General features: G+C 40.5%; 1 protein-coding gene across 3 annotated transcripts in view; it reads left to right on the forward strand.

Annotated features, from left to right (window-relative positions):
- Positions 1 to 17136, forward strand: part of LOC120905102 (cyclic nucleotide-gated cation channel subunit A) — a 106819-nt gene that overhangs the window by 37660 nt on the left and 52023 nt on the right. For all 3 annotated transcript variants that reach the window (XM_040315811.1, XM_040315812.1, XM_040315813.1), the window contains 2 exons: positions 11069 to 11671; positions 11853 to 12261. In XM_040315811.1, coding sequence (XP_040171745.1) covers positions 11574 to 11671; positions 11853 to 12261 — 507 coding nt within the window. In that variant the 5' untranslated portion in view covers positions 11069 to 11573. The remainder of the gene's footprint in view (positions 1 to 11068; positions 11672 to 11852; positions 12262 to 17136) is intronic.

A 17136-nucleotide genomic window follows, 5' to 3' on the forward strand; every position in this document is an offset into this window, starting at 1 on the left:
ATTGCAGGTGCAGATCATATTTAGTTGATGTTTTAGACGAATTTTTCAGTTGCTGCTTGAAGACGCTCCAAAAACAAACGAAACTTTATTGTAATATTTTTTATTTAATTTAATGCTTTACTTGAAATACACACAAATAGCAATAACTGTTATTATCTGATTATTATTATTATTATTATTATTATTATTATTATTATTATTATTATTATTATTATTATTATTATTATTATTATTATTATTATTATTATTATTATTATTATTATTATTATTATTATTATTATTAATATTATCATTTTTATTATTGTTATTATTATTATTATTATTATTATTATTATTATTATTATTATTATTATTATTTTTATTATTATTATTATTATTATTATTATTATTATTATAATTATTATTATTATTATTATTATTGTTATTATTATTACTATTATTATTATTATTATTGTTATTATTATTATTATTATTATTATTATTATTATTATTATTATTATTATTTTTATTATTATTATTATTATTATTATTATTATTATTATTATTATTATTATTATTATTATTATTATTAAGTTCTTACATACACTGGCTAACATTGAACATAAATTAAATTTAAATCATAGAAAACATATTGTGAATGATGGCAAACGAGTAAAACTAAACAATTAAACAAATAAATAAATAAATGAATAAACAAACATATAAATAACTTAAGGCTTTTGGTCGTTCATATGCGCCTCGAAGAATCATTTTAAGATTATCTACACTAACGTTGATATAGCTGTGCTATTTAGAGCGCTATGCGCATTTATCGTTTGATGTAATAGATCTTTGGAGCCTCGTGGTAGATACAGCCATACATTCCTTTATTCCTTTAAATGATTTTTTTTTTTCGATAATGGACGGAGCTTCAATACACTAATTCAATACTCTAATGAGCTTATGTAAGAAAATGCAATGAGCCATCATTCGTCATTAGGCATTATAAACAAGATTGTCAATTAAGATCTCCACGAACGCGAAACAAAACATCCCAATTATCATTCTTTTGCTACACAAAAAAAGAAGTGCAACCAACATAAAGCAATGACACCCTTGGAACACTTTTAATCCTAAATTTTCCCACAGTAACACAATTACGGGGCACTTATTTTCTGCCCATCGTTCTGGCCGTCGTTCACCGAACCTCATTTGCATGCAAATGAATTATGTCGCTGCAAACGTAAAATTTTCTTTACCATGCGTTAACCACATGGCGGAGAAGTGTGGAGACACGTGCTAGGGGATGAATGGTCACCTGTGGCGAAACGCATTAATAAAGCTGGTCCGCTGTATCAAATATCGATCCCGCAGAGCCATCACACTCCTTCAACTCCTCGATGATGTGTTGCTGCTGCTGCACTCTCGCAGCACGTGCGTAGGTGCCGTGTTGTGTTGCGTACAAATAGGTACTCTAATTTCACGCCACGGGCGGGCGAAAGGTTTTGGAACAGGATCTATGAAACGATAGTAGATTTTGTGTTCATTCAGTAAAAAGGTTTTGTACTAAAATGATGCTTTTTGGAAGCTACGGTACGGGTTACAGAAGGTTTTGCTATTTCACGTTCTGAGCGTCTGCCATAATAACAACCATGCACAAACTACGATGTAACACAGATTCATGCGAAACATAACAAGCACTGTAATGATCATCTTCATCTCCTTCTGCAAACAGTGAATGCCCTACATTGTGCAGCCAACCAAAATATGTTTGCACTTTTGCGAATGATTCTTCCTACCTCGCTGCAGAGAGTGACTAAAGAAAACAATTAAATTGCAAAATGCTGCTACACAAATACGCCAAACTACAAGTTCGACTGATTGTTTGTATAGCGCCAAGTGGCGCGTTGAACTGTAGTTTCATCTCAAATTATGTTTTGCTTACTTTTTAAACAATTGTGCTGGCCACAGAACAGCATCGCTGCCCGTTCAGTCGACCATTGGCGCTATCATGTTGAACGTAACCTTTGCCACCGAGCCGAGATCAGCGTTCAGCTGTTATTTGAATAATTTTCCCATAAAACCAACACCCAATCGTGGTCGTGTGGTTGAACGGGTACGGGGTTTTATCGTGCGCGCATGTGTATGTATGTGTTTCCTCGCCCCTGCCGGTACCGGTTCAACTAGCTGCTCATCTCCCGTGGGCCACTGCCAGCGTCGAACGCGGTCCCTTTTTGTGCATACGCTGCACGGTTGCTAATATTAACCGAAGGATAAAATCGATCAGTGCTTCAGCAGGACCGACGAAGCTGCTGTAAACACCGAGTGAAGCGGGAAACACGACACAAGCAGGAAAACAGGGGAGGGGCAAATTAAACTTACCATCGTGGTAGCAGTGCAATCAAAGGCATCCTTGAAAATAGACTGTGCTTTTTGTATTTGTATGGGTGTGTGTGTGTATGCTTTTCTACATGTCTGTTTTGATTCGAAAAAAGCAAATTCAAATCGATACTTGCTGATTGGCTCCGTTGCCCCGAGCTACTGGATTTATTGCCGAGACCATCGTCTTTTATTTTTGAAAGAAAATCAAGCACGGGCGAGCGTACGCTGAACTTGCCGGGCGCAATCCAGCAACAGGGTACATTAAATTTTCATACCAAAAGGCCCAACATTTCGGCAGCAGCGAAACCTTTTTGCAAGTAGCAGTACATGCAGACGCCTGGTACTTTACTCGCCAAAAGGACATGGAGGCGCCCAGTATGTGCTGCTCTCCTGGCAGTTGTTCTTCTTCGTGGTTTGCGCTCATCGTTGGGTATGATACAAATCGATAGCGGGATTGTGGGTGTGGAAAATTCAATAAAACATTTTGATTACCTTCAAATCATCCGTAACGTGCTCTTGTACCCTTCGGAAGGGAAACACTTGGTAAAGATTGTCCATCGGATCGGTTAGCATTCGCGCAGACACAGCGGCACTACGTGCCAGCCCGAAACCAGGCCCGAGAATAAAGTGTGGTTAAAAATCATACCACGTTGCGTGATTTGGTGATGATGAAGGTAGCTTTTCTGCCCGTTACGCCACACCCGGGGCGTGAGCGGTTACCCTTAAGGTGGTGCTAAAAGCAATAAACCGCTCCACTCCGTGGTGAATCGTAACAGCATCCGCACCCTGGTCGTCCCAGCTGCGGGATGCTCCAGATAACCTCAGTCAACCCTGAAATCGGTGCATGTTGCTTAACATAAATCACTCATCCGTTAAAGTTATGACAAAATTATTCCTCAATCACTTTTCGAAGCAGGTGCGGTAAGGACTGCCAGGCTGAGGCCGATGGGCTGGTGGTGGTCAAAGGACGCCGAAAGCGGCGTGGAATGAAAAGCATGTTTCGTGACAACTCACTCAGCACAGCACACAGCACTTTGGGGTGGTGCTACGGGTGCTTCCGAGAACCACGATCCTGTGTCCCGCTGTGCCTGAAGGGCCTGCAGGTGACTGGTAGCTGCTGGCGGTGGTGGTTTACATCGCTTAATGATGCCATAACATCGGGCAGGCTTTCCCGCACGATACCATTGGCCTGTAATCTCGCATCTCGGTTAGATTATACGCAAAGCAGTGGTGAGCGGGAATGGAGCGGGTGGGAGTTTTGGGAGAGATCGTGAGCAGATTATCCGGCCAGGGACACAACAAAATCACACCGTCTGCTGTGCCGGCCGAACTCAGCAGGCGGGCGGGTGTGAATGCAAATTTGAACGATTTTCTCCCAAGATGTGCACGAATCGGATATTAATCGGTACGTCGGTCAATCGGTACGGGCCGCCGGTACGGGCGGGGGTTCGGGCTGCAGCGATTGCTGCGGATAATTGCTTGTGCGAAATCAAATGGAGAAACGATGTTATTGAAGCAGTAAAATGTAGACTGTGAAGGTTATGCAGACTGTCGAGGTTATGCTGCAAGGTGTAGGATTGAACATTTTAATTAATTTGCAATGTATATTACCGAATCGATTACGCAGTTGAAGAAACGGCTTTTTGAAAGGTGGCTGATTGCTTGTTGGTCAAAGGAAATGAGTTTTCTTTTCACTCATTTGCGTGCGTCCGGAATCAATTGATGAAAGATTGTGAAATGATATGAAAATGTGAAATTTTGCATTTCATAATCCTATATGCTGTATATGCGACAGCCATTTTTAAATATATTTAGTCATACGTCCAACTTATGCAAGAATTTGTGATTAAAATCAAATAAAAAACTGTGCCGATTTAAAATCTCTTGATTAATATTATTATTATCTTATTATTATTATTATTATTATTATTATTATTATTATTATTATTATTATTATTATTATTATTATTATTATTATTATTATTATTATTATTATTATTATTATTATTATTATTATTATTATTATTATTATTATTATTATTATTATTATTATTATTATTATTATTATTATTATTATTATTATTATTATCATTATTTTTATTATTATTATTATTACTTTTACTATTATTATTATTATTATTATTATTATTATTATTATTATTATTATTATTATTATTATTATTATTATTATTATTATTATTATTATTATCATTTTTATTATAATAATAATAATAATAATTATTATTATTATTATTATTATTATCATTATTATTATTTTTATTATTTTTATCATTATTATTATTATTATTATTATTATTATTTTTATCGTTATTTTTATTATTATTATCATTAGTTTTATTATTATTATTATTATTATTATTAATATTATTATTATTATTATTATTATTATTAATTTATTATTTGTGTAAATGGTGCCGGTCTTATGGTACAGTCGTCAACTCGTACGACTTAACAACATGCCCCCCGTGGGCTCAAGCCCCTTTATTGACCGAGCCGCCATACGTAGGACTGACTATCCTGGTATGGGGGGTAATCCAAAAAGTCATTGAAAGCCAACCCCACAAGTGGTATAGGCAGGAATTGACCGACAACGGTTGTCGAGCCTAAAGAAGAAGAAGAAGTTAATGGTGGTAGTGTCTTACTGTTCATATTCTCTCCTGGTCACGGCATCAACGTTCAGATCGTTCCAAAATTATCAGTTTAGCGAAACCGTTTATCGCTCTCCAATCTACAAATTGCTAACTTTAAAATGATTTTCATCAAACAGGTACAGTTTGGAAAATACATCATCTCGTGACTCCAAACACGGCAGCAATGATTTAAATGATATAAAATGGCAGGAACTCTTTTTATTTGGTTTCAGATGATATGTTTTATTGTTTTTAGTAATTTTGTGGCTTCGTCTCACGATTTATACACCGTGTATTGTATATTTTTGAAAAACTCTCGTTATTTATTGATATATTCCGTTGAAAATCAATACAAATCGTCCAAATAATTCTGGAAACGCCCAATTAATTGTGGAACGAAACCAAACTTTACATCGAATAACATTAACTGTGTAATGTCGTAAAACCTTTTAATAGAAGCTTTGTTTCAAAAACATATATCAAACTTATTTAGTTGTTATTTTTCGCTTAATTCCACCAACAATCTATATTGCTTTAACATTCATAATACAATCATGCTAATACCTATGCAACCATTCATAGTGCGCAATTTTGCGAACCAATCTTGCGAACACTGTTACCTCGGCAGATGTACAACTCAATCCCGCGAACGTGTCTCGTGCATCGTTCGATCAATGAAAACGTATCGATATGATGATGCATGCTATTGAGTTCAATCAATCCGTCTCAGTCCCGGGCTCTGCTCAATGTACCGCACTACCGGGAAGGTAGCGCTCGAAACAGCTTCCTTTTAATTTGACCCACAACGCAATCCTTCCCTCCGGTATATCGGTGTATGATTCGTTACCCGATTTCCGGGCGCTTGGCTGCATCCGCATGCCGACTATCGGGCAAACATCCGATCGGAAATGAATTGATCCACCGTGTCTGTCTGTGCTTTACCGTAAAGGGTGGCACACACGTGTATGGATAGCTCACATACACAAGGGACCAATACGCTACGCAGTGCTTCGCTACGGTGCAGATTGTTAAATACGGTAGACACATGTTTCCGTCACTGAAATGCTCAGTGCGCTGGCGATAAGGGATGTTCCAGGCAAAAACTGGTGCGCTGGTGATGAAGTGCCCGTGAAAAATAATCTACACCTACAGCGATTCCCAGCTCGGCAAACGGTCAACAAGGGATCTAATCGGCGCGAGTACACACTGAACCATTCGTCACAGTTTACCCCAACAACAAATTTAAAATGTATTGGAACATTTGTATCTACTATTTTCTGGCGCTAATTTTGATTACTGTTCATTCCTTCGAATGAAATTTGCATTGAATGTATGTACATATTTGTAACGTTTTATGTAATCTTGGTAGATAAACAAAGCATTTGAAGTGCTTTAAATTTTAATCTTTAATCTAATACAGAACTGTTTTACGCAACCACCTCCATTCGCACGTAGCCTCGAGCAAACATTCGCGGAAGGCAAAAATAAACAATAAAACGATAAACACCAGTCTGGCCTGGTGTGTGCGTACATTTTTTGAGTGTATTTTCATTTCTTTCGCAAAGAAAACGCCTTTTAAAACATCGCCCCAACCGCAACACTCACCGGCACCGGAGTCGATGTACTACCGTGGCCGTAGTCTGCCTGCGAATGGAAACATGTAGAAATTGTTCGGACCTCGCCACTGTTGACATTTCTTATTATGCTTTTGTGGGCCGTAGCCCTCTATTTTTCGCCGTAATTCGCCTCCCAAAGCCTTGCCGAAACCGCAGAGCAGTGTTTGAAAAGGCAAAGCTGGCTTGCTGGCTATTGTTGCTGGTTTGCATAGAGCTCTACACTGGTGAAAGCAGACTTTTTGCCTGTGTCTGTGTGTGTGTGTCTTTTTGCCCTGTTATTGCTGCGCAGCAACAACAATACAAACCGAGGCAACATTATTCTGTTTGCTAAAGCAGCGAACGCCAGGCCCTTCGATACGCCCCCTGTGTCAAAGATAAAGACCGTGGGTCAACTGACCAACTGACCGTTCCGGCTACTCATGGGGTTGCATGGCATCGAGGAATGGCAAAATGATGGTATAATATTCTTTCTTTATTATTTGCCCCACTCTCATTGTTCGATCGAGCACCTGAAACCTAAGAGGACGTCCTGTGGGACGATGATCCTTTATTTGTTGCCCCGGGGATGGGATGAAAACGAAGCGAACCGTTCCTTCCTGAAATCGAACGAAATCAATCCCTTTCCGAGGTACCTTCGCTTTTTCTTCATTTTGTCGTTGTTGTTGTTGTTGGGGTTTTTCTTCTATTCCACAACTGTATTCCAATAAAGTCCGATGGGGAAAAAACGCCATTTCTTGCAATAGTAAGTGGTAAAGAAATATCGTACCGCACAGAAGGAAAACCATTACATCCCGGAACGGCAAGTCATGTTCGCCGTAGTAAATAGTGCAAAACAAAAGGCGGGCGAAAAAGCGAAAGCGAAAACCCATTTTCCCCCGGCGTCACCCTGTACGTGCCCTTTGAGCCGTGTGGGCATTTTTTGCCCCTGTATTTGTCTGCGTTTTAGTTGGTCTCGTTTCACCGATTGTAACCCACTTTTGGGGTAATATTTTTTTAATCTTCCTTCGTGTGCGCGTTTTTATGCGCACAGGACCTGCGAACGCTCGGTTGGCAACATTCCATTTCGACGAGGATATCCGCCAGATAACGGGCGACAATGGCGATTAATTATGTTTGATAAAGAACATACCACGGAAGAGGCAAACACACAAAAAAACACCAAAGCTGCAAGAGCGAAAGTTTTATGCTCACGGTCGATGGCGCGGAGCAAATGGTCCGGAATTGGATTTGCCGTCCGTTTGGAGATAGTTTGTGCGAGCTGCGCGACATATTTCACAATTGAATTGCTGCAGGTCGTTAAGCGACGCATGATGGATGGTTTAGTTTTGACAGGAAGTGACAAAAAAATCGCCGGCGAACAAAACTTTATGACACGGGATGTGTTTTTGTGCACGATTGTAAAAACTAGATTTTACTCACGCATCTCGAAACTAGGTTAATTGGTCACCAGTGACGGGGGGAGAAAAAGAATATCTCAAAAAAAGGAGAGGGAGCTATTCTTTTCAACTTAAAGTTTCACGGTTTTGCGTTTAAGGGTGTATAAGGACAGTATTTTATTACATTCTGAATGATAGTTGAAAAACAATTTTATATTATGTGGCAATTACGATGGGCAGGGTGGCGTCTTACGAGGAGTATGGAGTATACTAAGCTTTGGAGAGATTTCCAAAAAAAAAAAATTAAAAACGAATAATCCTTCAAGGAGAAAGGCCCGTTAAATCAGGTTTTGTTTTAACAAAACTTTTCATTTAGTACACTTTTCCAATCTAAGATTCTTACGGTAGTTTCAGTGAGTTTGCTATAATTCTAACGAATGGAAATTAAACGCCCGTTAAAGCCTTGTTTATCCATCTTGTTAAAAAAATTGTATTGAACACCTTGCATCAAGCCCGACCGAATTCTATTGTTTTATGCTAATCGTTTGTGAGTTGAACGATTTTTTTGTTTCAAACCACCCCCATATCTGCAACCGTTGCTCTCCATTGCTTTTAACGCTTGGTAAAGTCGGAGTCGAACTAATTTGATTCAATTCAAATAAACAGGTTAATGAGCATCGTTCAGGCGTACAAAACGGTGAATTAGTTTCAATAATGAGTTTACCAACAGTACGCATAGTACGCTGCGCGCTGCCGAACTTTCCCCATTTGTCCTGTTTCACATAATCTGATTGTGAAATGGCAAATAAGAAATAGAGCGAAAGGGAGAGAGAGAGAGAGAGAGAGAGAGAGAGAGAGAGAGAGAGAGAGAGAGAGAGAGAGAGAGAGAGCAATAGGATAATCATTTTTCATACTACGAAGTGGAAACAATTACAACACCGGTGTGAAGTAACACAACCGTCCCAGAACGTCCGGATGCTCCTGGGGAGGAGTGAGGGGGTGAGAGGGTGATAAAAACTTTCCAATGAATGGATCATCGATTATGGTTGGAGCAAAACACTCTGCATTCAGGGTATGGGTTACGCTAGTTCGTCAGGGATTGCTGCTGCTGACAGGTTGAAGAATAGCGCTACCACCACTACCACCACCTGTTTCTTTGAAAAGTTTTACGTCACACCGTGCATTACCAATCGGCGGACACGGCACACGGATGAGGAGGATGAGATTATGCAGCATAGGATCGTTCGCCTGCACGCCAGTTCCGATTAACTCGACTGCACTTTCGTGCAACGGATCCCGTTTCTGCTGCCTTTACCACCGTGGCAATGGATTCGCTCGAATGTGACGACCTGTGATAATGTGAAAGGCCATAAAATTACTTGTGATAGTTTTCGAGGAAACTTTCCACTTGCCTGCTAATGGTCTGCTTTCGGGGTAGTTTTACACAGCGAACGATCGGTTTCCTTGAATTTTCCTTTCCAACTGACAAATGGACGGTTAACGGACGGAAGTTTTTCATGATTGAATGGTACTTTTGTCCGAGGTAATAGGTAATTGCTGTAAACAATGAGAACGTTATTTTATTACCTACTGCATTTTATTTTTAAAACTTTTCAATTAACAAATATAAAAACAAAGGTGAAATGATTTGAGCTGCTTCGATGTGTCAGAAACAAAATTATAAAGCTATTAGGTTATTTTGTATTTTTGCATATTTCATTGATTTCATTTCAATTATATGGACATTTATTCAAGCTGTTTGGAAAGCAAAATGTTTTTCTTTTGTTGCAAAACTCTTGTTGAAAATCCACAGACGTTTATGCAAACATACGTAAAGAACGTCTCTGCAAAAACAAATAAAAAACAAAAGAAATCCAAAATAGCTTTTGCTGAACCTTCAACATTCGAGCACCGTTTTTATGAGCTGATGTAAAAAGAACAACATTCAGGAGGAATAACATCAACCTCGCCAAATACTGTTGCACCCTTCAACCCTTTGCCGAAGCCAAATGGAAAGAAAAGGCACTCTTCTTGTTTTACGAGCATCAGCAATTCGTAGCGGTAGTAAATAAGTGACTGAGCTCGGTACAATCATAACAGTAAACAATGGTTTTATATAAAGAGGCGTATTAAAAGTATTTCGTTCTTTGTGTTGATATTTTAAAATTTCCCTTAATTATGATTTCGTTTTAGTAATGTCTAATATTCAATCTAAAATATTACTAAAAGATATTGTATTTGATGTATATACTACTAAGTGAAAATCATGACGTATATTACGCTGCTTATTATAGCAGACTCATAAAATACATGACTAATTGGATTTGTTGAGACACACACACACACACACTGTTTGTATGATTGTTGTGTAAATTCAAAGTAAACCAAAACTGTTCCTCCTTTTTCTCGGCAAGCAAAACTGCTGTGCATTGTAAAGCACCATCATGTTTCCTTATCACATCAAACAAAAAGTGTTTCCAGACGATTCAACACGCTCAACACGACACGGATCGCGTTCTGCCCGTCGTTTAATAATGAGCGTGAGCAATGTTCAGCAAAATGATAAAGCAGTTCAAAATAACGCAGACACAACGACCACACACGTGTTCCAGCGAGCCTGAAGCTCGTTAACGCAGGTGTTTTTTTTGTGGGCCATTATTGAACCATCGGTTTGCACGATTTCCAAAAGAGAGCAAAAAACCCTCAGACATTCAAGGACTAGCCCGAGCACGAAGACGTTGCCGACGGTGAAGATTTATTTACAATTTCACTTTCCTACAGCTTACAGGGATTTTAAGGCAAGATATGCTTTGGCTGTAATAAATCTTGCCAACGCTAGGGACACAATGGAACGTGCTGATCATTACACGCACCACCGTCAAGTTATGTTTAATCCCATTTTCGTCGGATATCGGCACGTTCGGTTGCGCTGGTTGCTTTAGGACATTCTTTAGATTCGATGATGAAATTTGCTTTTCTTATTTACAGTTCCGATAACTTCTGAATAAACTGTATTTTTCATTTGCTTTTTCTGTATCTATTTTCTCTCGTTTTATTTACGTAGCCAACACACCTGTACTGAAGTCACGAAAAGCACAACGACAACAAATTGACACGGTTTGCTGAATTCGTTCCACTCATCCAGAGCGGTTTGGTTGGATCAATTGAGACCCGCATTTCGATTGACGACAGCAACTGAACCACCCCATAAAGCCTTGACCCAAAGAAAGGTTTTCACATACCCCCTGACGCTTTGGTAGATGTAGATCGAGCCTTGGAATTTCCCTTGTCTCGTGCTGCTGAAGCAGGTCGGAAGTGAACGATACGGGCGTTGCTTGACAAAAGAGTAGCCGGTTTTTACGCCAAGCCACCGCATCGCCAGTAGCAACGTGTCGATCATAGAGGGCATACGGTGTTTCGCCACAACTAGAAAATAGTCTGCACTAGTGCCGTGTTGAGCGAGATTCATCCATTGAGAGCCGAGCCACCCTTAAACGAGGCACCGGTGCATGGGACGATAAGAACCGTTCGCTTGCACACCGACCCGAAACCCGATGAAATGAGCCGCTATGTGGACCTACATGATGGCAGCGGCCCGAGGTGACCGGGCAATGTCATCGATATCGTCACGTCATCAGAGCAATCGGAATGAGTTTGACTCGCCAAGGTAAGCGGCCGATCAGCTGTCCGATCTGCAATCTCGATCGCACACGCTCCTTTTATGTACCGCAACAAAACCACCTAGCCAGTATGCGCCTGGTGCTTGGGACATTCAATTTCAATTGATCTTTTTGCTCTCTATTCTTTCTTACTTCCATCGCGTGCACTCACACATGTCGTGTCCACAGCATTTACCACTTCAATCGAGTGCAACGACCACTGTACAACACGACGCACCGGGCACCACAGCTCTCCAATGGACCGGTCAGCATTAGTACGACTCCGTTCGGGAGCAACACGATCTACCAGAGCTACATGCCGCAGACCGCTTCGCTCGACAGCTTCAACAGTGTGGCCACGAATCCCAGCTTCTCGACCACGGGTGGCACACCGCCGCCGCCGCTCGGTGGATCCGGCCGTGTTGCGCCGGCCACCGGAAGCGGCACCACACCGACGGCCGGGCGGCAACAACAGGCCGCATCAGCTTTACCCTTCACGACCCGCAACCGGCCTGAGGTAGCTACGGAGCTGCCGGTCACGCCGAAGAACAACCATCTAAGCCAAGCTGTGATAGAGAGCGAGCGGGGCGATGTTCAGGTAGGTGGAAGAAAGTGCACGGGAAAGTGAAACGTTAGTGAACATTTGGGAATCAACGTGAAAATAGCAATGGAAATGGTGAAAAGCTCTGCAATTAAAAGGTGAAGGTTTATATATTATGTGTGATCATGACCATGGACAAACTACTTCTTCTGTTCAATGTTTGAAAGTGATGTTGTTAGTAACATTTCATTCGCAAAGTGCAATAAGGTGCCGGAAATTGCTTCATTTACTTCAAGTGTAAGCTGAAATGGATCAACCAATCCAAAACATTTGTTTAAGTTGGGTGCAAATTTTCTTTTCCTTTTTAGTTGTTGGCATATTCCTCAACTGTTACCATACCACGAGGCCCAAAATTAGAACTTTAAAATCTCGACAAATCATCACCTTGATGAGCGGTTAAGTAGAGGTTAAGATGATGTTAAGTGTAATTGTCGAGTTAATGGACTTGGGAGTATATCCAGCTTCATTTCATCGTAAAATTACTATTGTTGAATAAGTAAAACATTTAAAATTTAAGAATTGAGCATAGGATGGTGAATAGTATAAGCAGTTTTTAAGTAATTGAGGATTTCGAGTTTTAAGGGAGATCCTTTAATGCAGTCATCTACTTCTTCGACTCAATAACCTACCCGTCATGGGATCAATCCTCATATGGACCGTCTGTCCGTAGCAAGGACTGACTATCTACCTGCGTGATAGTGAATATGTCTCAGGACGTTACGCCAAATAGAAGAAGAAGACGGTTTTTTAGGACCAGGAAGTAGTAGCAAGCGCATACAAGTACAGGAACTGCACCTATTATCTATTTCGGTTTAGTAAACAATATTGAAGATATACAATGACTATCATGTATATTCTGACTGTGGAACTGATCTTGAACACACTACTGAACTGTTATTGGTACAAACCAGCCACTTCAGTGTTCTGAAATTGGTTTCTTATAAGCTTGTGCATCATTGCTGGAATTTCACGTAACAATTTTCGGCAAATGTAGGTCGAATTCCAAAATTTAGTTATCAGTCAAGATGAATTAACAAAAAGAGACTTAACTAATGGAAGAAATTGATATCAGAGCAAGCAAGCCATCAAGATTTTCTACGAAACCTCACTTTAAACACGTCTTTGTCCAATTTGTAAGATTCCTTTTTATCAAAGAAATGTAAAGCAAAGGATTCAGGCTAACATATCTGCATTTTTTTAAAGATATTCTCAGCTCTTGGCCTCATTCGTCTCTTTAAATCAAGAATTAAATCAATTCTTAAAATCTAATATCCTTCTTTACATATTTGCGTGTGAGGCCGTCATTAATATCCAGCCCAGCACAAATATTGAAATTTATTCATCCAACATTACTAAACTTTGTATCACCTCTGTAAGACAAATATTTTAATATGTGTAAATTACCGCACAAACTAAATTATTGCTCGTCCACTCCGATCCGGTGGCAATCCCACTCCACACAAAACCCCAGCTGACAGTGGTAATCACTAATGAGCGATACATCGTACCCCACCCGTGCAGCATCGTTTAAATTTGCACATCGTGCTAAACGGTGTCTCCATTACGCGTGTGTGATTAATTTGCAACCGATTCAAGCTCACCTTATACCATACCCATACTGGCTGCGATAAAGACCGCCGTCCAAGACACCGTTTACGTGCAAACCGAAGGCTTTTCGGTTGGCGTGCAGGCGCGGTACTGCTGCGTTGCACTGCTCGGACCACCGCTGCTGTGATTGTGCAAGACAGCGACCAGGGTTGCGGCTAACACGCGCCGTGTTGGGTGGGGATTTTGTGCTTCGCCCGCCACATACAAATCTGTGTATGAAATGTTACCATACCGAGAGGTGATGGTACTCTGTTGCTTTTTTCCTCACCTCATTTAATGCAGCACATTCATCCAAACCTGCATCTGCCTTCTGTGCGCCGTTTCCTGTGATCCACCACCACCGCGTACCAAGAGCGGCACGTGCCTTCGCCACAAAAGAGCCCCCTAATGAACAACATCAATTTGGTAAATTCAACGCGCGCTCTCGCGCTCCGTGACCTCCTGCGAAAGTCCGGCCGACCGCGGGACGAGGCCGCGAGACCTCGATCGATTCGGGGGTTGCGTTCCTGATTAGGTTTTGACTGTCGCGTAATTGGCGCGCATGGAGCGCACGACCGCAAGCTTAACGGGGACAGGGTTATGGGGATGGGGACGTGTTTGGATTTGCAAATGCAAATTCCGTGCTGCATTTTGTCCTCCGGCCTGGGGCGGGTTGGTTGTTCGCCTGCAGCGTTGTTCAGTGGTGTTAATTTGCAAATGTCATCTGTGTGGCCAACACGATTGCACATGGCAGGCACGGGCGGGTGTACATGGGAGGCGTGATGTAAAATCAGTAGTTCAATGTACGCACGGTAAATCAAACGACGAGCGTGAAAACAACTGCCGTTGGCGGAATCGCAAGAAAGAAAACAGGATTTTCACTACATCCACTACTAATTTAAACTAATCGCAGATAGTCAATAGAACTGGCATGCAGCGAGCGGAAGGGTGTGTGGATGTTTGATAAATAATCATTTGATTAATCTCTCTTGGGGACACCCGAACAAGTAGGTCATTTGCTTAGATTTATGTGTCCGATTTGATGATTTGTTTAATAACTGGGGCGGTGTTATAGATTTACCGCTTTTGGTGGTTTGCTGTCTAGCAGCGCACAATTACTGTCACTGTGCTTGCAAATTAGATTACAACTCCATTAAAATGAGTAAAATTGCACTCAATAGCTAATGGGTGGCAAATATCAAATCAATGTTTAAACCCACTATATCCAGTTGTACTCAGATGTATAACTTCCTTTTATAAGTTTATACAACGTTACATATTTTGGTGACTTTTAGTTTTATAGCCGAATAAGTCGTTGTATTCCTCAATGCTAAGGTAGGTTATTGAAGTTGTACGTTAAACTTTTCGTCATATTATGGTTTTTTGTTCTAAATTGATTTTAACTATAGTAGCTCCAACATTGCAATTAAAACATTAAGAAAGCAAGGAATCATAAGTATTATTGAGTTGAGAATTATATCAACTACTGGTGTGACTCTCCTTTCTAACATGCCAGTTAATGACGAGACAAAAAGTAGCATTTTCACTATTTATTATATTTTAGAGTATTTGACCTATAAAAGCTAGTAGTTGAAAAATATATTCCGTATTCTCAGTACTTTAATTAAAACTGTTCTTTGTTCAAAAATTCCTCATAAAACCATTAATCATAAACCACTTGTTATGTGCTAAAGGAATTTCAAATGTCCCTGTTACGTACATCGCTGCATATCACACTCGACGCGCTTAATTCGGCTCCATGGCGATTCCAAGAACCAAGGTTCGTTAATGAACAACATGAAAGCCTGTTGACGACATCCATTCGAAGGTCGATGCTTCGTTTCGTTTCGTGCTATCAGCGACCATAATGCATAATGAATGGCGCTCGGTCGAAGCCTAGTCTCACGGCATTATTGCATGGGCACACAATGCGTATCCGCACGCCCCGCACTGTCATCATCATATTAGCGTTCGGTGTATGCAAAAACAAAGCAAGAAGAAAAAAAAGAGTAGAAGAAAAAGTACACACACTAAATGAAGCTCACCGAACCAGCTAAACCGTTGGCATGCAATTTAATGGGCATAAATTACGACGCTCTAGCGGCAGAGTAAATTTTCATCTTTACCGGCCGCACCATTGCCATTGCGTGTATCCTTCCTACGCGCAACCGATTCCACCGGTACGTTTGAGGGTGGTGAAAACTTCATTTTGAAATATGTGTAATCATCATTTGTATTGGCTTATGATAATTTTCCACTCCAATTTTTCATCCCGGGCGCTCGCATATCGCACACCGCCCCCGCTGTACCGTTCGCGCTCCTGCAACACAGCACTTCCCGTCTCAGGTGTTGACATAAACCGGAAAATAAATACGGTGAAGGAATTACCGTGTGTTGGAGCGTGTTGTTGTTGTTTTTTTTTCTTGACAACACCTAACCAATCCGGACCCATTGATCCGCATGCCATCCGCATAGGGCAAGCGTGTTGGGCGAACGACGACCGAGCGACGCGACCCCGTGGTGGCGTGATGGAAGGTGTGAACATAAATTTTCGTTATTAATGTTTCACTGATTTCCGATATTCCAGTTTACTCTCATCTTCACGGTTCAATACATTGTTGTAACATACTGTTAAGAGCAATCATTCTTCTCGGTTTTTTTTTATGGGGATGGAGAGCGTTTGCTTGACTGTTTCGATACTCACTTGCCCACTCACACACCGGCCCCCTTACTGCAGGAGCAAATAAACCCGGTGCAAAAGTTGCCCTTTTTTACGATTTCCTTTAACACAGTCGTAAAATGAGATGCAATTGGCAAAACCGATGAACGATTTTCGAGCCATTCGTGCGTAATTTTAAAATTAGATTAGAGCGTCTATGAAAATGCGTTGTAAAAAGTTTATTCATTTTGCATATTAAAACTGTTCGTTACGCCGTACACGCTCTAACGATTATGTTTGTGTTATTTTGTTAGTTAAAGGGAATTAAAGATCGCTTGATTTTTGAAATTGTGAATAACGAGTTATAGGAATCACTATTGCAAAATTGTATATAAACTAGCAAGAGTGTTTCATTCTTTGGAAAGCTTAAGGATGGTGGAAAAAGCTCTCTTCAATACCATTCCTCCCACTGTTTCCACTACACTACAGTTTATTAATGAAAATACACCATGAATGCGCATGCCCGACAACAGATCGACACACTCTTATCTGTGTTCGCGTTTTCCTTTGCCCGGTCCCGTTGCTAGGCGAGAAAAGTGAATGAAATAACGCAGTTGATGAATGAG

This window comes from Anopheles arabiensis, chromosome 3 (genome assembly GCF_016920715.1).
Source record: "Anopheles arabiensis isolate DONGOLA chromosome 3, AaraD3, whole genome shotgun sequence".
Lineage (NCBI taxonomy): Eukaryota > Metazoa > Arthropoda > Insecta > Diptera > Culicidae > Anopheles > Anopheles arabiensis.